The sequence below is a fragment of the Miscanthus floridulus genome, chromosome 14, assembly GCF_019320115.1.
Source record: "Miscanthus floridulus cultivar M001 chromosome 14, ASM1932011v1, whole genome shotgun sequence".
Lineage (NCBI taxonomy): Eukaryota > Viridiplantae > Streptophyta > Magnoliopsida > Poales > Poaceae > Miscanthus > Miscanthus floridulus.
This window is the reverse complement of record NC_089593.1, coordinates 510,543-537,752: the sequence shown is the minus strand read 5'-3', so window position 1 is coordinate 537,752 and position 27,210 is coordinate 510,543. Positions and strand designations below refer to the sequence as shown.

The 27,210-nt window shown below is 50.8% G+C and overlaps 2 protein-coding genes across 2 annotated transcripts; one reads left to right on the top strand and one right to left on the bottom strand.

The window, feature by feature from the left end:
• Window positions 1-7,465: 7,465 nt before the first annotated feature.
• LOC136505627 (uncharacterized) lies at window positions 7,466-7,768 on the bottom strand. Its single transcript, XM_066500790.1, has one exon. The coding sequence runs from the start codon at window positions 7,766-7,768 to the stop codon at window positions 7,466-7,468; it is 303 nt and encodes a 100-aa protein (XP_066356887.1).
• A 3,978-nt stretch (window positions 7,769-11,746) lies between these two features.
• Window positions 11,747-13,511, top strand: LOC136505654 (uncharacterized). Its single transcript, XM_066500820.1, has one exon. It carries the CDS (start codon window positions 11,874-11,876, stop codon window positions 12,849-12,851), a length of 978 nt encoding a protein of 325 aa, XP_066356917.1. The 5' UTR covers window positions 11,747-11,873; the 3' UTR covers window positions 12,852-13,511.
• The last annotated feature ends 13,699 nt before the right edge of the window (window positions 13,512-27,210 follow it).

The window sequence follows — 27,210 nt, the reverse complement described above, 5'->3', positions numbered from 1 at the left end:
TAGCCGCTAGCGGGCCCGTCCTTAACCCCCCTCACTCTAAGGTGCCCAAGAGCGGCCGTGAACCCACTAGTGAGCCAGCCTTTGAACTCCTAGGCGTTAATGGGACGTAGGAGCATTTTTGGCTCCATATCCCTCTTACCTATGGTGGCCTGTGGCCTTTGAAGTCGAACCATCGCTCGGTGGATCCTTCCGGGGAAGATTGGGATAGGGATGCTCTCGTCACTTGAGGCGGTGAAGTGACTGATGCTGTGAGAAATAATGAGGGCTTGGGCCCTGAAGGAAACGGATCCGATGGGGCATGTGGCACGTTAATTTAGGCAGATGATTCACACCTTGGCCGTTCTGCCCTTACCTTATAAACAAAGCGGTTTCTCCCCAGCCTCCGTACATGCAGCCGCATCCTTTGCCCTTCCAATCTTTCTGCCTTTCACTCCCGAGTCCCAGCCTTTGTTTCCCTATTTCCACTCCGCTGCTGGCGACATTATCGCTCTCCAGCCTTACACCGCCGCCAGATCTTCTGCATTGCCATCCTCATTCCTCGATGGAGCAAGGAGGGTCTAGTCAAGAAGGGCCTTCTCTGCACAAGGACCACGGTGAATGAGTGGATTGTACCTAGTGGCAAGGATGTGACGTCACCGACCAACGGCTATGTTGTCTCCTTCATCCCCTTCCAGGAGCGGGGGTGCGCTACTCCTCCCCACCGATTCATCCGGGGGCTGCTGCACTACTACGGGCTAGAGCTACAGCATCTGAATCCCAATGGGATTCAGCACATCTTGGCCTTCATCGCACTATGTGAGGGGTATCTGGGGATCGAGGCCACTTTGAGCTATGGAAGTACTTCTTCACCGTCGAGCTGCAAAAGGAGAAGAAGCCAGATTTGGTGGTGTCGATGGGGTGTGCGAGCATCCGTCTACGAGGTAGCCGAGCGTCAGAGTATATGTCCATTCCCTTGTTGAAGTCCAACAAGGGGTGGCATAAGCTCTAGTTCTACCTGAAGAACGATGACGCCGCCCCCTCTGCCGATCTTCACTAGCCACCTAATCGAGGAGGTGCCGGGGGCGTGGAGATACGGGCCCATCGAGAAGGCGCAGAAGAGGCTCAGCGACCTGCACAAGGCCATCGTGACTCTAAAGCACCGTGGCCTTCAAGGGACTGGCGTCATCAGAGCATACCACATCAGGAGGCTAGCGCCGCTGATGGCGCATGCCCTTCCGATGTATAAGATGACACCAGATTCCGCGCCTGAAGGGACGGTGATGGTCGCCGGTGAGGCCCTCAACATCGGCGAAATGGCACAACGCCTCAAGGAGGCGATGGAGTTCCCAATGGATCTGTCGTTGGATCTCGCCTTGGTGTGCCCAGTCCTTGGGCATCCCGCGATGCGGCCGAATGCGGTTTTCTTAGAACTGGTAAGCCATCTTCGAGTTTCTTTTATTGGCCAACCCTTCTCTATTCTCAACTTCTAACCACCGAGATTTGCAGCCTGGCCTCATTGCTCATGATTCCGACCCACTACTGCTACATGGTGCAAAGGGTGGCAAACCGTGCCACGGCTGAGGCGACAAAGGTGAAGAAGGATTGGAAGAAGGCGAGGAAGGAGCGAGGGAGGCTCTAGTGTGGAAGGCGTCGGCAAGGCTCGGAGGAGAGCGGTGACGATGAGGAGGAGGAAGAGGAGGAGGACCCCAACATTGCATGCGGCGTGCTGGCACTCAAGGACGAGCAGGCCGATGTGGGGCGGGTCAACTTGACCCCAATTCTGTAGCACGCCCCATCACGAACTAAGGTGGACGCACCTCCAAGATTGGCGGGAGAGAACGCGCCCCTAAGGTTGGCAGAGCAAGTCCACCCTACTCCGATCGACCCCAATGCGCCTCCAAGATCGACGGGGGAGGACGCGCCCCTGAGGTTGGTGGAGCAAGTCCGCCCCATTCCGACCGAACCCAATGCGCCTCCAAGATCAGCGTGGGAGGACGCGCCCCTAAGGTTGGTGGAGCGAGTCCACCCTGCTCCGACTGACCCTACTAGGGGATTGAAGTGGCCAATCATTGAGGTGGCGGAGTCGAAGTCGAGTGGCCAGCCCTCGAAATGGTCTTGGATAATGGCTTCGAGGTGAGTTAATGACTTCTTTGTCCTTTCGTTGTGTTCTCAGATTTCGTTATGTGACGTCGATGCTTTCCGCAGGACCGACCTCCGCAGACCCCTAACGTTGACGTCGTAGAAGATCCTGGCGCGTCGGTCAATCTCCTAGGAGATGGCTGGCATGGCACCGGGGGCGTGCCATGATGTCACCGAGGTGGACACAACGCGACCTAAGGAAGCCGAGGGAGGCGGAGGCACCGATTGTGCTGGGGGAGGCGCTCGTGGAATCGGCGCCCACACTGGTCGATGCGCCCGAGGTGGGGCAGATGGGAGGAGGCGTGGCTGAGGCATCCCTTGTGGAAGCAATGATGGCTCGGACTTTGGAGCTCGAGTTGCTAGCCTCCTCAGTCATCGGAGGGTCCACTCCTGAGGGAGCACCGGTGACAGAGGGGGTGTCGTCGGCCCCCGTTGGGCCGACGTCGATGGTTGCCACAGCCAACCCCTCGGATGGGGCTAGGTCCTCTCAGTCCCTTGTCCAGTTGGGCAATGATCCACTCACATGGGGAGGAGGCCGACTCTGATGGGCCAGGGGGCTGGACCCGAGTGACTCAGTGTTCACCCTCGACGACCCAGTGGAGGAGAATGATTGGACGAGCGTGCGCTTAGGACTTGAGTCCATAGTACGCTCCCTGACCAATGCATTAGGGGTGCTGAAGGATGACATCACCCCAGCCGACCAGGTTTGTCGTGTCTTCATGTTTTCTACTTTTGAGCCTTGTTTATATGATTCTAACCTGACTTTTTCGTAGTCCCTTGTGACATGTAGCCGGGAGAAGTCCCTATTCCTCTATCGCGAGAATGAGGTCTAGGGGCTTGCTGCCGAAGTGCCACGGCTGCAGGAGGAAGTGGCGAGCCTCCATACCAAGGAATGGGAAGCTCGTTAATACGCCCGCAAGGCCAAGGACAAGCTCAAGGCTGTGGTTGCCAAGGCCGGGGAAGATGCCACAGAGCTTGGACGACTCCGCTCGACCCTTGACTCTGCTTGGCGTGCGCTTGAAAATGAGCAGAAGTCGAGGGAAGAAGCCGAGGGCCTGGCCACCGCCTTGGCCGGGGATGTTGGCGCGCAACAGAGGGAGAAGACGGTCCTCAAGGAGCAACTGAATGGTGAGGCTCTAGTTACCTTTTTGGTTATCGTTCAAAGTTGATTTTCTGACACTCTTTGGTGTTTGGCTTGGGCAGCCCTTCAAAGGCAACTCTTCGAGGTACGGGGTCAACTCCAGTTAGAGAGCGACAACCACGACGCCCTGCGCGCTGCCGTCGGGTTGGTCTTCGATGACCTCAGGGTTGCCCCGACCATGGAGACGAGCTCACTCGTGGTGCGGGTTACCTAGATCCTAGATCGAGCACGCGCGCTCGTAAGGGAAGCCCCGCACACCGGCGTCCATCGCGCGTTTGCCGTCGCCCACTCCCACTACATCGACATCGACCTGCCAGTGATAAGTGAGGGCTTCGGGCCTAGCTACACTAACATCGAGCTTTACGAAATTGAGAAGGAAGCGGAGCCCTCGGCATGGGACCTGGCAAAGAAGTTTGAAGAAGAAATCCCGCCCAAGAATGTTTAATTAGATAGCCGAGTCTGGCGTCAGTCTTTCTATAAAGACTTTTATTATGGCCGGAAACTTTGTTTGGCCCCTCTCTCTCTCTCTCTCTCTCTATATATATATATATATATATATATATATATATATATAAAGTTTGTTGTGATCCGACCCTTGTTTCATGTTAAGGTATTAGAAACTTAGGTTGTGAGTGACTAAGTAATGATCACGCTGGTGAGCAAGCGATGTCGTAGCCATCGGGGCATAGGCTTTTTGCATTCCAACCAATTTTACTCATCGTTAGTTTTCGGCAATTCTTATTTCTAGGTCTCATCATAAAAAAGAAGGGTTGGATGAGAAAATGTTTTTGAGTATATGTACTCCTATCAGCCCTTGAGTAAAACCCGACCCCAGGTAGTTGCTGGGGTTGGGAATTACTACAGTCCAATCACATCAGAAGTGAATCCGATAGGAGGTAACATTTTTTGGTTTTTGTAGAAACATCACTTAGTTTGATAAGCATATTGAAAGCTTTGGAACTTGGAAGACTAAGGGTAAATATGACATAGTTGTTTGATGTTCTAGGCATTGGCGATGGCCTTGTCGTCCTCAATCTTGAGCTTGTAGGTGCCAGGTCGGAGTACTTCTGCGATGATGTACGGTCCTTCCCACGGCGCTGAAAGCTTGTGGCGATTTTTGTTGCTCTGGATGCAGCGAAGGACTAAATTGCCTATGCCAAAAGCGCGACCCCGCACGCGTCGGCTATGGTACCATCGCAGTGCCTGCTGGTATTTGGCCAAATGGAGCAGGGCGATGTCGCATGCTTCGTCAAGCAGGTCCATGGCATCTTCCAAAGATGCTTCGTTTCCCTGTTCGTTGTAGGCCTTGACCCTCGGCACTCTATAGTCAAGGTCGGTTGGGAGATGGCTTTGGAGCCGTAGACCATGAAAAACGGCATGTAACCGGTTGCTCGGCTACTTGATGTCCTTAGGCTCCGAAGTACCGTGGGAAGCTCAGCGACCCACCGTCTGCCAACTTGTTCAAACGGTTGACGATCCTAGGCATGAGGCCTTGTAGGACCATGCCGTTTGCGCGCTCAACCTACCTATTTGTGCGGGGGTGTGCCACGATAGCCCAATCAACACGGATGTGATGGTCATTGCAAAACTGAAGGAATTTCTTCCCCGTGAACTATGTGTCGTTGTCGGTTATGATGGAGTTCGGGACTCCAAATCGGTGGATGATGTCCATGAAGAACAACACGGCCTACTCAGATTTGATCATGGTGATCGGCCGAGCCTCTATCCACTTCGTGAACTTGTCCACGGTGACAAGTAAGTGCGTGAAGCCCCCGGGCGCCCTCTTGAGGGGCCCTACCAGGTCGAGTCCCCAGACCATGAATGGCCACATGATGGGGATTGTCTGGAGCGTTTGAGCCAGCAGGTGAGTTTGCCGAGCATAGTACTGGCATCCTTTGCAGGTGCGTATGACTTGCTCGGCGTCGGCCACCGTGGTCGACCAGTAGAAACCTTGCTGAAATGCGTTTTCGACCAAGGTTCTAGGTGCAGCGTGATGTCCATAGACCCCTCCATGGATGTCTTCTAGCATGTCCTTCTCCTACTCGGTGGGGATGTAGCACTATAGGATTCTAGTGAGGCTGCACTTTTAGAGCTCCCTTTCGATGACGATGAAGGACTTGGCGTGACGCGCGAGCCGTTGGGCCTCCATCTTGTCGGTATGGAGCACCTCGTGGAGGAGGCAATCGAGATAAGGTGTTCTCTAGTCGGTCAGAGGGTCAGGCTCTGCCACTAGGTCTTCGACGAGTTCCATGACCTCTGGGTCAGATGGGACTAAGAGTTGGTCAGCCCCCGGGCCCAGAGCTGGCGGCTCATTGCCGGTCTGTTCGGGTTCCTCGTATCGGACCGAGGGCTTGTGCAGGTCACTAGTGAAGATGCCGGTGAGGACCGGCTCTTGGCTCAATGCCATCTTCGCTAATGTGTCGGCTACTTCATTGAGCCGCCTCGGGATATGGTTGAGTTCGAGGATGTTAAACTTGTCCTCCAACTACCGGACTTCATGACAATACGTAGCCATTTTGGCATTGTGATAGCTTGACTCCTTCATGACCTGGTCAATGACCAGTTGTGAGTCACCTCGGACGTCAAGCCATCGGATGCCCAACTTCAATGGCGATGCACAAGCCATTGATGAGTGCCTCATACTCAGCCACATTATTTGAAACCGGGAAGTGGATGCGAATTGCGTACCTCATGCGCACCCTAAGGGGGGAAACAAAAACCAGCCCAATGCCGACACCCTTCTTCATCAGTGGTCCATCAAAGTACATCGTCCAGTACTCCTAATTGACGGCCGCCGGTGGCATCTGGGTCTCGGTCCATTCAGCCACAAAGTCAGCCAGTACCTGAGACTTGATGGCCGTTCGTGGGGCGTACATGATGCCCTGGTCCATAGCTCGAGCGCCCATTTCATGATTCTCCCCGTGGCCTCCCGATTCTGGATAACCTCACCGAGGGGGAAGGATGACACGACGGTCACCTAGTGTGAGTCAAAGTAGTGGCGCAGCTTCCTCTTGGTGATCAGGATGGCATAAAGGAGCTTCTGGATCTGGGGTAGCGTGTCCTAGAGTCGGACAAGACTTCGCTAATGAAGTACATGGGGCATTGTACCTTGAGGGCGTGTCCCTCTTCTCCCCATTCTACAACCAAGGCGGCGCTGACCACCTAAGTCGTAGCTGTGACGTAGAGTAGGAGCGGCTCTCCCTTAGTAGGCGGGACTAGAATCGGGGCCTTCATCAGGAGCACTTTGAGCTTGTCAAGCGCCTCCTAAGCCTCGGGCGTCCATGCGAATCGGTCAGTTTTCTTTAGGAGCTGATAAAGGGGGAGCCCCTGCTCGCCGAGGCATGAAATGAAGTGACTAAGCGCTGTGAGGCACCCGGTAATCTTCTGAACTCCATTTAGGTTCAAAATTGGGACCATCTTTGTGATGGCCGAGATTTTTACCAGGTTGGCTTCAATGCCACGCTTAGAGACAATGAATCCGAGCAGCATGCCCCTTGGGACCCCAAAGACACATTTCTTGGGGTTGAGCTTGATGTCGTTCTCCCGGAGCTTCCTAAAGGTCTGCTCTAGGTCGGCCATGAGCTGGTTGGTATGCTTGGACTTGACTACGATGTCGTCCACGTAGGCCTCAACAGTCCACCCAATGAGGTCTCTAAAGCATTTGGTCATGCAGCGCTGCTACATAGCCCCGGTGTTCTTGAGACCGAACAGCATCGTAACGTAACAGAACGACCCGAACAGGGTGATGAAAGAGGTCACGAGCTGGTCGGACTCTTTCATCTCAATCTGATGATAACCGGAGTGTGCATCAAGAAAGCATAGGGTTTCGCACCCTGAGGTCGAGTCAACTACCTGATCTATGCATGGCAAAGGAAACAAATCCTTTAGGCATGCCTTATCGAGGCTCGTGTAGTCGACACACATCCTTCATTTCCCATTTTTCTTTTTTACAAGAACGGGATTGGATAACCACTCCGGGTGGTATGCTTCATTGATAAAACCAACCGCTAAGAGCTTAGCAATTTCTTCACCAATGAGCCTCCGCTTCTCCTCATTGAAGTAGTGAAGACGTTGTTTGATCGGCCTAGAGCCCGGCCTGATCTTCAAGGCATGCTCGATGACTTTCCTCGGAATTCCTGGCATGTCTGAGGGTTTCAACGTAAAGATATCTCAATTAGCGTGGAGGAAGTCAATGAGCGTGCCTTACTACTTGGGGGAGAGGGCGGTGCCAATGCGCACCGTCTTGTCGGTGGAGTTGTCGGGGTCAACGAGGACCTCCTTGACGTTCTCTGTAGGCTCAAAGGATCCAGTCGCTCGCTTTGAGTCGGGCGCTCCTTCGGTGATGTCCTTCTCGATGGCTATGAGCTCCTCGGAAGCCAGGGTTGCCGAGGCAAGCTCATAGCTCTTGACCTCGCACTCATAGGCCCTTTGGAAGGAAGTGCCGACGGTGATGACCCCACGTGGGCTCGACATCTTGAGCTTGAGGTAGGTGTATTTGGGGACGGCCATGAACTTCGTGTAACATGGTCTTCCCAAAATGGCATGGTAGACTAGGGGGAACCTGACTACCTCAAAGGTGAGGGTCTCCGTCCTATAGTTTGATGTGTTCCCGAAGGTGACGGGTAGGTTGATCTACCCGATCGGTATGGCCTGCTTTCCCAGCATGATATCGTGGAAAGGCGCCCTGGTCGGCCGGATGCGCAATCGGTTGACGCCCATGGCATCAAGAGTCTCAGTGTACATGATATTGAGGCCACTACCCTCGTCCATCAGTACCTTGGTGAGCCTCTTCGTATCGATGATAGGGTCAACCACGAGCGAGTACCTACCTGGGTGTGTGATGCTATCCGGGTGATCGGGTTGGTCAAAGGTTATGGGAGACCCTGACCATTTGAGGAAAATGAGCATGGCAGGCTCGGCTTCGTAGACCTCTCGACGTGTGAGCTTCTGTCGACGTTTGGAGCCATATGCCTCCGGCCCACCGAAGATCATGAGGTAGCCATCCAGCGACGGAAAGCCACCATCCTTCTCTCCGGTGTCATCGGCTTCCGCCTCGGGCTTCTTCTTCTGCTCCCACTTCTTGGAGCCACCGGTGAAGAAGCACTTCATGAGGGAGTAGTCCTTGTACATGTGCTTGACGGGGAAGGCATGGTTCAAGCATGGCCCCTCGAGCAGCTTGTTGAAGTGATTGGGGGTGCCCTCGGCCATCGCTCGATCGGCTTTTCGCTCAGCGGTGGCCACGAGCAAGCCTCCGTGCCCTTTCTAGGTCTTCTTCTTATTGGAGCGGTCGGAGGGGCCTTTCTCGGCATCCTCGTCTCGCTTTGCCTTGCCTCTGGAGCGATCAAAAATTGCTCCAACCACCTCCTCGTCGGAAGCGTGGCTGGTCGCGATGTCAAGGAGTTCCTTGGTAGTCCGTGGGCCCTTACGTCCCAACTTGTGGACCAGGGACTCGCAGGTGGTCCCTAATAGGAAGGCTCTGATGACGTTGGCATCGGCGACAATGGGAAGTTCATTGCACTACGGGGAGGAGCGTCGGATGTACTCGCGGAGAGTCTCACCTGATTTTTGTCGGTAGTTCTTCAAGCCTAGGGGTTTCTAGGGTGTGCGTAGGTGCCCTAGAAGTTCCCTATGAAGATTTGTTTTAGGTCCGCCCAACTCTGAACGTAGTTTGGCGGAAGGTGCTCCAGCCATGTTCGCATCGAGTCAGCCAGGAACAGGGGGAGATTGCGGATGACGAAGTCATCACTAACCGCACAGTCAGCCCTATAGGTGAGTCGGTAATCCTTGAGCCACAGGCGGGGGTTTGTTTCCCTGGAGTATTTTGGGACGTTAGTTGGCGGGTGGTATCGGGGCGGGAGTGCCGCTTTGAGGATATGCCAACTGAAAGCCTAGGGCCCCGTCTTATCAGGACTATGACTTTGGTCCTCTTCGAGACCATATCGTCCGCCCCGTCGAGGGTGTTAACCATGACTGGCTCCCTCGCCCGCATCATCGAGGGGGTCGCGTACGTCACGGTTGCGGCCGAGACGCTCCTACACCAGAACCGTGATGCACGGCCTGCCGCCGTGTAGTGCTTGGTGGACTGATGCATCCCTATCGCCCCACATGGAGGGCGAGCGCTGGCTGGCGTCAAGCGCCCATCGCCGAGACATCGAGCTCTCAGCCTACTACGTAGCCACCTGCTCGAGCAGCGTTCGAACCTCATGGTGGGCCCATCGATCCTCGGGCGTCGTGGGCTTCGGAAGCCACTTGAGCAAGGCTACTGCAGCAGCAATATTCTGGCTTGCTCGTGCGAAGTGCGGGAGCGCATGATCATCCTTGATGATCCTCCGGTTCACGTCACGGGCCATGGCGCGTGCGCGTCCTCCGTCTCCGTGGCACTCGATCTCGCGATCGAGCTTCGCGCGTTCCTGCTCGAGCTGGAGGCGCGCTTCCTCAAGCTCCAGGTGTTGGGCCATCAGCCGTTCCACCCGCAAGTGAGGTGGGGCTCCTGCACCCCCTCGACCTCATCGTCGAGGTTGTGCGTCGAGGTAGCCTCCTCTTCATGGATGCTCTCGACATGTCCCTCGGGGGTACCTGTCATGAAGCATTCATGAGATGGGTGATGGCTCCCCCTGCTGGAGTCAGAGCCAAAGAGTGACTCTGGCTCCTTTGCGAGGAGTTCGATCACCCCCACGAACTCATCGCTCGCGGGGGATGGAGTCATGCGTTGCGTCACAAGGTGACCAACGGTCTCTGCGGCATTGCGGAGACTGAATAGGAGTACTATCGGGACGCTTCAGATGAGGTATTCTGGGGAGAGCAGCTCTCCCCCGGTAAGCTGCGTCATGACGTTGGCGAACGAGAAGGTGAGGTGGCGCAGGTCGTCCCAAGACGGTTGGGGTCCTAGGAAGACGTCGAGCTGACGCTCCAACCTTCCATCGTCGAAGTCTAGGAGCTGGTTGCTTTCGGGGGCGCAGGTCTCTGGTGAGTGTAGCTGCAGCTCCTTAAGCGCCTCGGTGATCACGTCGAGGCTGGTGGAGTGGAAGGGTTGAACGACGACGGGCGCCCGCGCTAGCTCTCCCTCCACCGTGATGATAAAGTCTAGATTCTCGAAGCGCACGTGTGCGTCCGAGAACCAGCTGATGCCGTGACTAGCCATCTGAGGCCTGGTGTTGATGTCAAAACACGTAAAAGTCCTCTACCTGGCGCGCCAACTGTCGGTGTTTCGAGTAAGCACCGGTATCGGTGTTTTATATATTGCGCGTTTGACCCGGATGGTGTGCTAAGAGGACACAAGGATTATACTGGTTTGGGCCGAATGTCTCTACGTCCAGTTTCGAGCTGCTCGTGTTACTAGCACTGAGTTTGTAGTAAGGGGTTATAAACTCGCGAGAGAGGGAGGTGGCTCCCAAGTCTCTGGTGTGATACAGTATGCTTGTCTGATGAATCGTTGTGCGACGAGTCGATCCCCTTAGTAGGATGCCCTGCTTTCCCTTTTATAAGTCAAAGGAAAGCAAGGGTTACAACCGAATGGAAGAGGAAAAAAGGAAAGAGAAATCAGGCTCCCGGAGGTGCGCCGTCCCCCTATTCGCGTGGGTCCCGCTAACCCTGTAGATCGTGGTGGCAGCGGCGTCGTAGCGGGGTCTTGTTGGCCGCTGCAGCTTACGTGCGGGCGTCGCGCGCCATCCTTGTCCTCCGTCCTGTCCGAGCGGATGGAATGGTCAGAGGGTCACCTGACATAAGCTATGCGGGGGCTAGCAGAACAGTGCCAGTCAACTGACGCCGGTTAACTGACGTTGAACGGTGGTAAGGCAGGGAGTTGGCAGCACAGTGCTGGCCTGTTGACGCGATGGACGACGTGAGTTTTCCAGCATGGCCCGATACGACCGCCAGTCGCATCATGATACGTCCGAGACATGCTCTCGGACGTGCGCTTCCCTGTCGTATTGGTTGAAGCGGTTCGAGCTCTATCCTAAGACCACTGCTTATGTTCGGTAGCAGATCCAATCCCTAAGGATCGGGCGAGACGAAAATCTCTCTCTAAAAATCGGGTGAGATAGAATCCGACCCCCCCCCCCCGAGATCGAACGAAGCGGAGCCCTCTCCGTGGGACCGGATGATGCCGTAGTTATGTCTTTAACCATTGAGGCGACGTGACACGTTTTAATACGATATCCGACAGCAAGACTGAGAGCGTTCGCGTTCGCCGCCTCCCAATTTCCGTATCTTTTTCATCTGGGTCGGGCGGCCCGATTCGTTGCCGTCGTCCTCGTCGCCGCCCTGCCCACCGCTCCACTTCTTGGAGGACTCGGTCCTGTCCTGTCCTGACTCCGCTCCACCTGTCCTCCTCGCTTCCATCGCCATTGCCGACCTCCTCGCTCCCTCAAAGCCACCTGCTTTTTTGGACCGCACCGGTCCGAGCCGCGTCACTGCCGAGGCGGCGTAAATGCCCGTCCGTGCAGAGGATCCCAGCCTTCCCTCTCCGCCCCAAATCCCGTCCTTGTTCCCATCGATTAAGAGCAGGCGAACGTTCTTGGACGCGTGCTGATCCTACCAGCAGCCACGGATGAGGAAGGCGTCCTGACTCCACTTGCCCAGCTCCGGCGGCTGCTCTGCTCCGCCACCAACTGACATGGGCTTCTTGATCTGCTGTGCCCGCCTCCTCCAGCTGCTGCTGCTGCTCCTCACCACCGCCACCCCACCAGCGGCGGCGCAGCCGCCGTCGCCCGCGAGGGCCCTCGACGCGGCACTGCAGAACTACGCGTTCCGTGCGCTGTCGGCGCGCCCGCGCAGCGGCATTGTCTACAACGCCACCGTGCCGGGCAACCTCACGGGCATTGCGGCGTCCGCGCTGCGCCTGCGGAGCGGCAGCCTCCGCCGGTGGGGCTTCGCGGGCTACTTCCAGTTCGCGCTCCCGCCGGGCGTCGTCGTGCAGCCGCACGTCGAGCGGGTGGTGCTCGTGTACCACGACCTCGGCAACTGGTCCGACCGCTACTACCCGCTCCCCGCCGGGTACACCTACCTCGCGCCCGTGCTGGGGCTGCTCGCCTACGACGCGGCCAACCTGTCGGCCGTGGGGCTGCCGGAGCTCAGCATCGTCGCGTCGGGGGGACCGATCTCTGTGGCGTTCGGCGGTGCCCGGGCGGTGCCGGCAGGTGTTGTGACGCCGCGGTGCGTGGTGTTCGATTTGGATGGCGTGCCGCAGTTCCGGGACCTGGAGGGAACCAATGTGTGCACGACGTATCGGCAAGGGCACGTTTCAATTGTCGTGAATTCCAGTGAGATTGCTCCAGCTCCAGCTCCGGCTCCGGCTCCACCTCCAGCTGGCGCGATTGCTCCGCCGATACCGACTGAGGGAGGTGGTAAGAAGGGGAGCTCAGACGCGTGGAAGATTGCTGTCGGCGTGGTTGGGGGTGCTGCAGCGTTGGGGCTGTTGGCTGCGCTTCTGCTGTGCTTGGTGAGGTACAAAAGGGATAAGAAACTTCAGCTCATGGAGCGGAATGCGGAGGTTGGGGAGACATTGCGGATGGCGCAGGTTGGGCGGACGCAGGCGCCTGTGGCGTTGGGGACGCGGACACAACCGGTGATTGAGAACAATTATGCTGCATAGTGGATTTTTCGATTTGCTGGATACTTCTGCTAACAAGAAGACTTGATGATGTTGGCTAGAGCCAGGATTGTCCATTGGTTGCTTGACGGCGGCAAATTTTCTATATCAGCGAGGGCAATGCTAGCCACTAATTTCAGAGCCCAGATTCTGCTCAATGAGGGTTCAGCACATTCTTTTGGTGGGTTTGTTCGGAAGCTTAAGTTTTGTACTGCGAGGAATGGGAGGCTATTGTTCATGTTCATAGTTGCCGATGTTCATATGCGGGGAGTTCGTTTCATCTCCAAGCAAGCAATGGAGGAGAAATGTTTGCCATATTGGATTTGGAATCCCCTGTTATTTTTTTTCTTGGGCTGCTGTATTCAAGAGGAAATGGGTTTGGCAATAAAGCTGAGGTAACATTCATTGCATATCGTGATATGCTGTGTTGGGGAAATTCATTCATCCAGTTGGAATTTCATTTCTTTTCTTTTTCTTCTCCATTTGATGTTTAGATGACTGCGAAGATGATGTAGTGATGTAAATGTTCACTTGTCTAGTGCTGTGGTAATTAGTCTGATTGTGATCATTGATTTCATGGACAATTGTGTTTACATCCGCTGTGTATGTTTTCAGGCAGCATTCATTTCTTTGTTATTGTTTGGGAAACAACTTAATTTCTAATTATGTGTTTTTATGGTCTGGCAGTACTACCAGTTCTAGAATTTGTTAATGCTGACTTTTATCAGGTTCCTTGTTTTATTGGTTATGACCAGTTGGCAAAATAAATAGACTTAAACAGAGGAATTCAAGAAATGCTCTGTTAGAAACTTTCCAAACTTGCTGATTTTCTTTTCTCTGGTAGTCTTCTGGCTTGATCGTTAAGTTAGTTTTGAATATTGTAAAGGTTCATCTAGAGCTGTTAGTGGGGACCTAGACGATCAACTAAGAAAAGATATAATGTAAGTATGGGTAGTGTACAAATAAATGTGAGCTAAACAGAAAGATTGAAGACAGCTCCATTTGAAACGATTTAAAAGCTTATCTTTTTCACTGGTAGTATTCTGGCTTGGTCTTCAATCGTCAAGTTGGTTTGAAATGTTGTAAGCTTCATGTAGAGCTGTCATGAGGAGCTAGATGATCTACAAAGGAAGATAGATGCATTCATCTATTCGTTGAGTCAATTGGCACTTGTTACAAAATTCTCCTTACTTATCACTGTTACTGATATTGAAATATGAAAGATGAACCTATGGAGATCCATTCTCTTTGTTTTGCTTTGTACAGTCATGCTGTAGCATGTATCATCTGATTCTCAAAGTAGTCTAGATTTCAGTTGTTTCCTCAAAAAGATTGCATAACTCATAAGACGAGAGGGCATGAACAGTTTGTGCTAAGGATCAATGTGTGAGCTGGCTAAAAGCTTTAGGCCGGCTCACTTTGTGAGCATGCAGTGTTCTTTTGGGTTTGCACTTCGTTGCTGCATGTTCAGTTTTCATGTTGGAAATGATGACGAGCATGAGAGAAGTGATATAAGATTTGTACTTGGTAGTATATGAATTGAGATGTGATTGCCACTTGAAAAGTTCAAATTTGGTGCACATGTGCAGTCCCTTTATTTAAGGCAACATGGTATGGTGCTGAAATGAGAAGCAACCTTGAGTAGCAGGAGTAGTAGATGACTAGTAGAACTTTGCGGCATTCACAAGCATATGTATGTACTCCATCTAGTAGCAAGCTAAGGCCTGGTTCACTTTGCACATTTTTTTTAACCCGATGAATAGTACCACTTTCGTTTTATTTGGCAAATATTGTCCAATCGTGGACCAACTAGGCTCAAAAGATTCATCTCGTGATTTCCAACTAAACTATGTAATTAGTTATTTTTTTTACCTACATTTAACTAAACTATGTAATTAGTTATTTTTTTTACCTACATTTAATACTCTATGTTTAGTTCCCCCATTTTCTAGAATTTGGCACTATACAAAAAGAAGATTCCCCGTCACATCAAACTTACGGTACATGCATGGAGTACTAAATGTTGACGAAATCAAAAACTAATTATACAGTTTGGTTGTACTTTGCGAGACGAACGTTTTGAGCCTAATTAGTCAATGATTGGACAATTATTACCAAATATAAACAAAATACTACAGTGCCCTGCAGTGGTTCTGGTTTTCAGGCGGCGCCAACTTCGGCCGGAACTAAACGCGTCCTAGGTGTATTTTGCTGGTGGAAGAGAAAAGAAACAGAAGCAAGGTGACACCAGAACTCTTGCTGTTTGTGGAGATGGCAACAAAACCAAGGTGTGTTTCTTGTTTGGCTGGAGAAGAGAAGACAGGGAGCAGCTGTGGCGTCTCTGGCTGGGATGTTCACTTGTTCAGCCTTTGTTTGTTTGTTTTGTTCACAGGATCCATGATGAAGGGTGAAGACGGAGACGCTGGTGGTAGTGTGTGTGTGAGCTGGGGAGGTTTTTGTTGTCACTTTGGCAGGCTCAGGCACAGCTTTTTGGAGGAAGTTGTAGCTGGCGTGTGGCGTGGCTCCTCTCAGCTTTGGCGTTGTGGCGGAATCTTTGCTGTCACTATGCACGGATTCACAGCTCATGTGGGCTGGCTCTGCCCTCTCCTCTAGAATGTATGCTTGTTTTGTAATGGGAAGATGCAGTTCAGCTGCAGCTGTATGGTGTAGTACTGGGGTGTTAAATGAACTGACTGTTGTTGGAGTACCCCATGTAGTTTGTTTTGTGCTGGTTAACACTATTGTGTGAGTGTGAGCATGGATGGCTATCTTCGCTTGAGCTACTTTTCAGATTTCGGTATAAACATTATCATAAACCAAATTTCAGCATAAGCGAACAGGGCAGCACACACAAGCAAGGTCTCTGCTCCTTGTAAAAGTCATAATAAGTAATTAAGTACGTACTCTCCTCAAAGAACGTGTTTTCTGTTTCCTCCACCCGGGGTCATAAAACGTGGACATGAACGGATGCACAGCACAGGAGTCGGCACTCGGCAAGTTGGCACCAATCCAATCTTTGCAAATTTTGCTTTTTCTATCTATCTGCTGGTTGACCCCCAAACTCATTCGAATCAATAATTTAGATTTCGAATGAGAACAAACTTGTAATACTCCAAACTAACCAAGTGACCCGTAGCTACACTTTCAATAGTTTGCTAGCGTTTTGGTTTCTCCTAAAAGGACTGTCTCCTTTTGTCAAGTAGCTTCTTCGGTGGATCTAAAGCCGTTTAAAAAAATATTTAAAAAAATAACTCATGTGATAGTTTTGTAAAATTTATGTCAAAATTGTGAGGAACCGTAAGATGCCACGTTTTTGCTGCTCCATGTCCTAATAAAAAACGGCTCTGGATCCTCTAAACTCCTTGCAATGAGTCATTTTTTAATAGGTTGTTTGGTATAGTTCCGCAGCAAGAGCCGCAATGAGCCGAAGCCATGGCAAGGGACCCTTATTTTGACATTTGCTACTACTCCACCATTATCATTTGACATTAGAAATGGTGATCCGACACGGCTACACATGGGTGCCCGATGAGTATGGGCGTGGATATAAAATTTTATCCACGGGGTATACAATTTGACCTGTCGGTACAAATGCGGATATGTCATTACTCGCTAGTGCAAAAAATACAAATAATTATTGTATTGTAGCCATAATCTAACTTACGGGTGCGGATACATGTGAGTATCGTATCCGACGGACACCGTTCGCCTAATTGGTCGTTTGGCTCGTTTACACACCGTTTAAACGCTATCCGGTGGTACACCATTTCCGTTTAATCGGTCGTTTATCCTATTTAAACAGTCGTTTTGCCTGTTGAAGTGACAGTTTTGCCCGAATAATAACTACAGGCAAGTGACTAACTGTTTACCGTTCAACGTTTAGAATAACACTACCGACGGATGTAGATGCGAACAGGAAATCATGTTGACGTGTATAAAATTTTATCTAATAATAGGTAATTTGTCACAGATGGATATTTAATGCACCTGATCTCATCTGGTCCTCTGAAATCCCTATTTGACATTTGCGCAACGGAGATTAACGAGTCGCTCATCACACCAAAAAGTGGCCAGAACCGTGCAACCGGCCAAGCGTGGATTGTTGTTATTGTTAGGAGAAGAGAAGACTTTTTTTCCCTTTCTTTTTATCAGTAGTTTTCTCTAGCAGTCGATGTTTTTTCGTACGGCACCCGGCGGCAGGATAGTGGAGTGGGGACCCGAGCTGCTGAGGTTACTTACTTGCTTAATGAATCAATTAAGCCCTGGATTCTGGATCTAATCTAATTAATCACAGGTAGGTCAGTAAAGTACTCGGTGTCTGTCTGTTTGAACGCACACTGGACTCATTTGACCTCATTTGGCAGCCTACAAGAATTCATACATAAAAAAAAGAGAGGAGGTCGGTGGTCATCGTACAACCAAAGCAAATGCCTGCCATACTAGTAGTAAAGTAGTAGTAACATCGTATTCCGCCCTGTATAGAATAGAGAGATACCTACTCCGTACTACTTGGCTACTTGTCACTTGTCAGAGACCAAAAAAAAAAGAAAAGAAATAAGATACACTGCACACGCGAATCGTCCAGGTGTCGCCACTGCAGTAGAAGTAGAAGAGAAGTAGAAGTACAAGCAACGCAAGGCGTGTGCAATGCAATATTCAGTATCACGCTATCAGTATCGGTATCAGTATGAGTATCAGTATCAGTCAGTCCATGTCCATCCTACTGGCCCATCACCGAGTTGCAGCACGCATGAGAAGGTGAATTGTGTTTTTCTTATTTCCATCTCTTCTTCTTCTTCTTCTTCATTTTTTTTTGCTTATTAATCTTATCTTTTATGATTAATTGGATCACGGTTTCGTGCCTTTTTCTGTGCTGTGAATGGCTCCAAACATCTACCTCATCCGCCCTCAACACTACGGGAGAGACAAAATTCCTCGAGTGTCGCTGGCTTCCCCGAGTGCAAAAAAAATCAGGCACTCGGGAAAGAGAATCTTCCCCGAGTGTTGCACTCGGGGAAGAGAGGCTTTCCCGAGTGCCGCAGAGATCCTGGCACTCGATAAAGATCAGCACTCGGCAAAAGCCCTCTTCCCCGAGTGCAACACTCGGGGAAGATCGGCACTCGGCAAAGAAACATGTTACTTGACGGTTCACCCTGCCCACGCCGTTAAAACTTAAAAAAACAAAAATTCTTCCCCGAGTGCCAGGGAAGGCACTCGGGGAAGAGGCCCTTTCCCGAGTGTCAGAACAGGACACTCGGGGAAGAGGCTGCCTTCCCCGAGTGCCCTGTCCTGGCACTCGGGAAAGGGCCTCTTCCCCGAGTGCCAGAGAAGGCACTCGGGAAGAATTTTTGTTTTTTTTTGTTTTTTTTTACCTCATTTTTTTGTGAGGCCTTCCCACATTATTTGAAACTGTCTGTTCAAGTTTGGGATAATTTTGACTTTTTTTGTTATATTTCGTTAGTTTTTTTCGTTTTGTTGAATTTTTTTGCATACTTCGAATTTGAACTGCAGGTGCATGAAATAATGGAATTTGGTGATTCAAAAAATTATATTAATGATATTTGGTGTATGTTGATGCCTTATCCAGGAACTCGCATGAAATGTCGAGCATCTTGTTGACGTAACATGACGAACAACTTGCGGGAAAAGTGTATTTAAATTATATAAAATCCGAACGAAGTCCGAAAATCACGAAACTTGTCTGGGCGTCGTGTTATCGCATGTAGAAGCTATGATAAAAAATCGAGAAGGTTTCGACGAAGTTGCGACGTCGGGTGCCTAAAACCCAACAGGCCTTATCTAAACCTAACCGGCCACCCCACACCCGCCCGCCCATGCGCTACCCCGCCGCTGCCAGCTCCCTCCGCCACTGCCGCTCGCCGCGCGCCCCCACAGCGCTCGCCGGCCCAGCGCCACCGCGCCACCGCAGCCCTCGCCGCGCGCCCTCGCAGCCCCCGCAGCGCCGCGCGCCCCCGCAGCCCCCGCCGGCGCGCCTCCGCAACCCGAGACGGCGGCGCAGCCCCACCGGCGCGCCCCTATCCCTGCGTGTCGAGGCCCGTCCGGCCGGCGCGGCCCCTCCCCGGCCCCTGCGGTCGGCCCCGAGGCAAGCCGCCTGGCCCCTGTCCGTCCGTCTGTCCGTGTGGAGCCCAGCCCCTAGCGCTGGTCAGGGAGCAAAGAAGGAGGAGGTAGGTGGAGGAAGGAGGAGGAAGGAGGAAGAAGAAGGAGAAGAAGAAGGGGAAGGGGAGGAGAAGGAGGAAGAAGAAGGGGAGGAGGTGCCTCTGTCGCCACGTCCTATCCCGTTGTCGGCGTCTTCTTCTCTGCGTGCACGTCCTGCCAACGCCCAAGGTATACGAACCGTCCCGTTCTGGTTGTCGGCCATCGCGCCGTTTATGTGTTGACGGCCTTCGTGCCGGAATTGTGGATGTGTGGGCTATCGTGCCCCAAATGTGGACGTCGGCCATCGTGTCGATGGTTTTTCTTGCAGGTTATCGAAACCTCCCCATCCAGGGGAGGTTCTGCCAAAATTTTGTACTTATAGTGCTGTTTTTCTTCTTTTGCAGAGTAGGACCTGTCGCAGGGGAATCGGAGCACCTAGGCGACCCCGATCGTCTTCGTCGGCGCTGCGGTCCTGCCTGCACAGCGCCGACTCGCCACTGCACCGACTCGCCACTGCGTCGCTAGCCTTTCTCCACCACCACCCTAGGTATAATTAAGCTCTTTTTCTTACCGTTGTCGTACGTAGATCGGTGTAGCCCAGTTAGGCATCTCCCATCCGAAACAGATACGATTGGAGGTATGCGGATCTCCGCATATCTATGACCGTATCTATTTCGGATTGTCCAGGTGTAATTGGACAGCCCGCGGATGCGTAGATGGGTTAGTTTCCATGTTCTGCTCGGATCCGAGACGGAGTTTCGGCACCACCTCCCTGTTGTTCTCCGGATACACACTCTCCCTTCCAGGACGTGTATTGGGAGAGCAGCGGGTAGGTGCTGCCGAAATTCTGTCTCGGATCAGAGTAGAGCATGGAAACTAACCTCATCTACGTATCCGCGGGTGGGATTAGGACCTATCCTCACCTATTAGACAGTAGGCACGCCGTGCAGATGCGACTGATGGTTACTTTACTCCGTTATGTGTATATGCTAGAGGATGGATAACCGTGAGTGGATGTACACGGGACGCCCAAGTCAGTCTCAAATCACCCGTGAATGGATGGATAAGACCGAGAAATTCTTGGACCATGCATTTAAGGCAGCTAAGGGAGCGAGAGACACGTTCTGTCCCTGCAGCGAATGTGAAAACAAGAAAAGAAGAACAAGGGAAGTCATGATGAAGCATCTTTGCAAGTATAGATTTATGCCAAACTATACCCGGTGGGTGCACCATGGTGAACCCTACCGTCCTAGAGAGGAGGTCGTGAGACGAGGCTTGGAGGCATTTGATGGTGATGGCGGGGTAGCAGGATGGTTAGGTGACTATGCAGATGCGATGTTCGCTAAAGGCTTGTGGAGGAGGGGGTCCCGGCTCGCAATGTCAATGGGATCCTAGGACTTCTGTGCAGGGAACACTTCCCTGGCCTGGTGTGGACGTCGGAGGATGAGGACCCAGAGATACCCTCGTTCGACCACTACGCCCTCTTCCTCGCCGCTGGGCACCTAAACTTGGCGGATCAGGTGCTTACGGAGTTGTGGGTAAGCCTTTCTCGCTCTACGACCCTCAATTCATTGCATTCATTGGACATTCTTGAAATAAAATAATGGATACCTCGTGTCTTTATGCAGGACTTCTTCAGATGCCAGCCGGGACAGGAGTTAAGGGCGCATGAGGTGGCTGCCGCTTCCTGTAGAAGGCGTGTCTCGGACTTGTATCACGAGTCCCGCCTCCAGGCGCACATTGACTACAACGCCACCTACCGTAATAGAAGAATGAATAGAACTCAGGCAAGAAGAGAGATAGAGATTCTGACAAGGGAGCAGTACCTATAGGTAAATAGAAAACATCTCCTATTGATCTCTTTTTAGATTAACTATGCCTAATTTGATCTTCTGATGGCTTGTAGGTGATTCCGAGCTGGTGCGCCACCTTTCCCGATTGCTGGGCTGCTATAGTGGACAAATGGTTGGACGCGGACTGGCAGAAGGCGCACCAAGAGAAAAGCGAGCACCGTATACTGATGCCAGGTGTACCTCACCATCAGGGCAGCGCCACCCTTAGCAAATACAAAAAGACATATGTAAGTCTCCACCACTTGTCTAATCTAGCCGCGCTCAATTCTGCATGATTCCTAACCACATGTTGTTGTCTTTCTCGCAGGAGGCGGCGCACGGTGGCCAGCCAATTGGCCAACTCACGGCGTATGCTCTGGCCCACATGGGCCCAGCAAAGTCCAACATCGAGTACAACTCGGATGCGGGCCCAGAGGCGTACACCAACTCCAGCGTCCACACCCGCCTCAGTTCGTACACGAAGGCGTCAAGGTTAGTCCACGGGTCGGACTACGATCCGAGGACCGAGGAGCGCCTTGATCCTGAGCTAGTGATGAGGATTGAGCAAGGCAAGAAGCATGGGCGGTTTTACATGGGTGACGGCATCCTCGAGATGGGCTGTACTCCTCTCAACTGCCTACGAGCAGCGAGCACGAGCTCTAGCGTGCCCATAAGCCAACGGGCGACAGCGGTGGCTTCAATCTAGGTAAGTATTCCAGTTTCATTCGTCGTTCTTTCACTTTTATGTTCCTTAGCTCTGCATTATTGAAACATTGGGGTCAATGTTGCAGGCCGAGCTGCAGCAACTTCGGGCTCAGCAAAAGAGTTTGCTGGCTGAGCGGGAGGCTGAGCGGGCCGAGCAGGAGTCCGAGCGTCAGAGGGTACAAGCTTTGGAGGCCCAGCAAGATGGTTTGCTCAAGTTCGTGCAACAACTTGGGCAGAAACAAGGTTGGGAGATCCCAGCAGAGCTGCTTGCACCACCACCACCATATCGTCGAGAGTCTACTCCGGTGAGTATGAGTACGGATGTTTTACTTTCTTTGCTTATGCTTAGTGTCAAACCTAGTGATGGCCTTCGTGCTGGATTTGATGTGTCGGCACTCGTGCAGGATTTGTTGATGTGTTGGCCTTCGTGCCAGAAATGTGGTTGTCGGCCTTCGTGCCGACGTTTTTCTTGCAGGTTTTGGAAACCTCCCCGTGCAGGGGAGGTGCTGCCGAAATTCTCAACTTTTCTTTACACTCCTTACATTTTATCTTGTCACTCACGTGCAATCTCCTCTCTTTTTTGCAGCATCAATCGGGTGGGGCGTCGAACCATGTCGAAGGGTCGCCGGCATCGCACGTCAGGCCATCCCCACCTGGACCGTCGCCGGGATCGCACGCTGGGGCGTCCCACCCCTCACAGTCGCCGTGAGCCGCCTTCGGAGTCGTTTTTTTGTATTGAACTTGTGAACTTAGAATAGTGTGTACTTTTGAACGTGTGGTTTGTAATATATTGTGGATTTCGGACAAATTTGGTCGTTTGTGATATATAAATGTGGTTTGTGACATATTGGTGTTGATTTGTGGTTTGTGATATATATATATATATATATATATATATATATATATATATATATATATATATATATATATATATATATATATATATATATATATATATGCTTTGTTGTTTACATGGAAAAGCAAAAAACAAAACAAAAAATTTAGAGGTGGCTTCCCCGAGTGCCTGTGCTGTGGCACTCGGGGAAGAGGGATTTTTTTTTAAAAAAAACAAATTTCTTCCCCGAGTGCCTGAACTGTGGCACTCGGGGAAGAGTATTAAAAAAAATTCAAAAATCTTTCCCGAGTGTTGCACTCGGGGAAGAAAATAAAAAAAACGACGTCGGCCGGCGTCAAGTCTTCCCCGAGTGCCAGCACGGCACTCGGCAAAGCCTTCCCCGAGTGCACGATTTTTGACACTCGGGGAAGACGACTTCCCCGTGAGAGGATTAGCCGGAGGCTCTTCCCCGAGTGTTGCACTCGGGGAAGGCTTCCCCGAGTGCAACTGGGCCTTCTCCGAGTGCAACGGGCACTCGGGGAAGCCAGCAGTTCCTGTAGTGCAAATATAAAGTACTAAAACATTCAAAATTGATGTCACAACTTATATAACATAGAATACAAGACTTTTTGGCCGCTACCTATAGTATATTACAGTTATATGTATCGTACAGAAACTGTCATAATACAAAAACTGAATAGAATATACCACCTCTAGAACAAATTTAACTCATATATCAAAGCAACTTAATGAAGAAAATATAAGCATGAACAGGGCGATCTGCCCTTGAACTCTAAAAAATATAAGCATGGAAAACATAACACAAAATATCCATTATCAAAAACTTAATTCAGCAGCAGGTTGTCAACAACATCAACGGAGCCAACTGGCCGAGCGGATCGCCACGCGACGACCCCAGAGGAGGACTTCCTGCTATGGTCACCGCTGCTTCGATGAACGTGCTACTGGCCGGACTCATCGGCGTGGAGGCTAGGCGTCGGAAGCTGAGACAAGCAGAAGACGACTCCGCGTTCGCAGTAGCAATCACCTGTGAGTAACTTTCTTCGTTCCATCCTACATTTTGTACCACGTTGCGGGTTTTCTCCTTATTCAACAAACACGTAGTGCGCCCCCGCCCCACCACTAGATCCGTCCCTGCCGACACTTCGGCTTCAAATAACGGAACACACAACACCGCGGTGAAGGCAGCCGCGGCCTCGCTCTTCATCCACCTGTTCCTACATGCCGCGGTCGACAAAATCATCCGAGCGGCAGCAGAAGAGCGAGCAACCAAGGTGGCGATCGGGCTGCGGACAAGCGTAAGCGACGGTAGTCTCTGTAGCCTCCTTAGGCTTCATTTGCCAATGACTTGGATTTGTAATTATTTTATCTGGGGCTTGGATTTGTAGGACCAAGTGGTAGTTGTGAGAGTCAGCTTATAAGCTCTGGAATGCAACCTGCAAGGGTTTAATATAAGGAATAACTACTGTCACAAACTGAATTCCTCCCTTGCTTTGTAAGTATGTTCTTTCCCAACCTTAGACTCTGTTCTTCTCCAAATACTACCGAAATCCTCCAATTCTTGCTACCGTTAAGCATATAACAACACGATGCAATAAGATGTAAATCAAAATAGAAAAAAAATGCCTTGGTGCAAATAAACCAAACGATACGGCCCATCTAACGTGGTGGACCGTCTGGTATTTTTCAGCTTGCGGATAATGTCGTTACTAGCTAGAGTTGGACAGCAAAAAAGAAAAAGGCTTCCCATGTGTTCCCGGTGTTGGATCCCGAGCTATAAAATAAAATGCCACGATGTTGGTAATCGGGAATCTTGGCCGAGAACACAAGCAACGTGATGAAAAAAAAGGCTGAAAGCTTAAAGCAACTAATTGGAATTGGAACAAGACATGACCTTTATTAATCGGAACATTATTGACAAAAAGCCCGTGCAAACACGAATTTAGATGGCGAAGACTAGAGTTAGTTAGAAAATGGCATGCCCAATTTATCGCACTACGTACGTACATATATGCGTACTAAATGGAGCCCGTGCAAGCAGCTGAGGTGAGCAGGTGCCCTGCCCAGCGGGCAAGCAAATGGAGCGGGGACCCGAGCTGCTGTAACATCGTATTCCGCCTGGATATATAGAATACTAATAATATAATATATAGAGATGCCTACTACTTGTCAGACACCGGAAAAGAAATATATATACTATTCTGTAGCTGGCTATAAAATAACTTATTCTGTAGTCATTTTGAGTTACGATAATTACTATTTTAATTTACGAGATTATAGTAACTCCTTACTAGGTGATTTACTATAACATTATGGTACATATCCCTACGTGTTATAGTAACCCAACTATCGTAAATATGTATTGATGTTATCATAAATTAGTATATAAAATTATCGTAAATGGGGGTGGCTATAAAATAACTTATTTTGTAGCTGGCACTGTCCGCACACGATCTTCCACCTGCCTATCTTTCCCATCTCTTCTTCATGTTTTCTTTGTTATTATTATTAATTAATCTTATTATCTTTTATGTATGATTAATTGGATCAGAGTTTCGTGCCTTTCTCTGTGCGGTGAATGATTCCAAACGCCTACACCTTCCGTCATGAAATATAATAAGGTGCTAAAACATTCAAAATTGATGTCACAGATTATAACGTACTAGAATAGAAGACTTTTGATCACTAGCTATAGCATTCTAGTTATAATATGTAATAGAGAAACTAATTTCCACTATACAAACCTTCATACATAATACAAGAAGGGAATACAATATATAGAGGGAGAGTATATTCAGTAGCCAGCTACAAAATAAGTTATCCTATAGCCACCTCCATTTACAATAATTTTATATACTAATTTACGATAATGTCAATATATATTTACGATAGCTGTGTTACTATAACACATTGGGATATTTACCCTAACGTTATAGTAAACCACTTAGTAAAGAGTTATTATAATCTCATAAATTAATATAGTAATTATCGTAGCTCAAAATAGCTATAGAATAAGTTATTTTTTTAGCCGGACCAACCTACACATCCGACTCGAGCCTCCCACATCGCTCGTATTGACCAGATCCCACCTGCGGCTCAGACGGATCTAATCAACCGATCCCCTAATTACGTGGCTTAAAGTCCCCTAATCACGTCACTTTAATTTCTGCATGCAGACCGTGTGGACAGAAGATACGCTCCCTATTTGCACCTGGAGCCAGCGACTTCCACGACGATGAGCCTGCACCCTAGCGCCGAAGACGCCGTCGACGGAGTGGTTTTGCTGCTCCAGGTCACGCGGTTCGCGTGCGGCTCCTTCGTCGTGGGCACCGCCGCGCAGCATGCCGTCGGCGACGGCGTCGCCTTGCGCAGCCTCGGAGGCGGGTCCCGGACCACCGGAGGCGGCGGCGTCGGCGCTGACTCCATCGGTCCATCGTGATTCAGCTTGCATGTTTGGGCAGGTCCATACGCCGCACGGAGGAGGCGGCCGCCGGCCTCGACGTTCGCATCCACCGCCTTCCGGCCGTCGAGCCACAGACAGACCACGCGGGCTCCATGGAGTTCATCTCACAGGTCGTGCAGCTGCACGCGCCCCACCTCAGGGCGGCCGTCTCGAGCCTGGTGTGCCCGGTGGCCGCGCTCGTCCTCGACCTGTTCTGCGCCCCGCTAGTCGTCGTGGCCCGCGAGCTCGGAGTGCTGGCGTACTGTACTTCAACTACAGAATGGATTTGTAGTGTTTCCCGGGCCTCGTTTAGATGCAAAAATTTTTGCAAAATGAGTACTGTAGCGTTTTCGTTGTTATTTGGCAAATAATGTCCGATCATAGTCTCATTAGGCTTAAAAGATTCGTCTCGTGGATTTCGTTTAAACTGTGTAATTAGTTTTATTTTTTATTTATATTTAATGCTTCATACATGCGTCCAAAGATTCGATGTGACGGGGAATGTGAAAAATTTTGCAAAATTTTTTGCAAACTAAACTGGGCCCCAGCTGGACTGCTGGAACTTGTAGGTGTATTTTGCTGGTGGAAGAGAAAAGAAACAGAAGCAAGGTGACACCAGAACTCTTGCTGCTTGTGGAGATGGCAACAAAACCAAGGTGTGTTTCTTGTTTGGCTGGAGAAGAGAAGACAGGGAGCAGCTGTGGCGTCTCTGGCTGGGATGTTCACTTGTTCAGCCTTTGTTTGTTTGTTTTGTTCACAGGATCCATGATGAAGGGTGAAGACGGAGAAGCTGGTGGTAGTGTGTGTGTGAGCTGGGGAGGTTTTTGTTGTCACTTTGGCAGGCTCAGGCACAGCTTTTTGGAGGAAGTTGTAGCTGGCGTGTGGCGTGGCTCCTCGCAGCTTTGGCGTTGTGGCGGAATCTTTGCTGTCACTATGCACGGATTCACAGCTCATGTGGGCTGGCTCTGCTCTCTCCTCTGGAATGTATGCTTGTTTTGTAATGGGAAGATGCAGTTCAGCTGCAGCTGTATGGTGCAGTACTGGGGTGTTTAATGAACTGACTGTTGTTGGAGTACCCCATGTAGTTTGTTTTGTGCTGGTTAACACTATTGTGTGAGTGTGAGCATGGATGGCTCTGTTCGCTTGAGCTACTTTTCAGACATAGAATAATATTTTTCTCTCACAACATTTCAACATAAACTAAATTTGTTCCTTGTAAAAGTCATAATAAGTAATTAAGTACGTACTCTCCCCAAAGAACGTGTTTTCTATTTCCTCCATCCGGGGTCATAAAACGTGGACATGAACGGATGCACAGCACAGGAGTCGGCACTCGGCAAGTTGGCACCAATCCAATCTTTGCGAATTTTG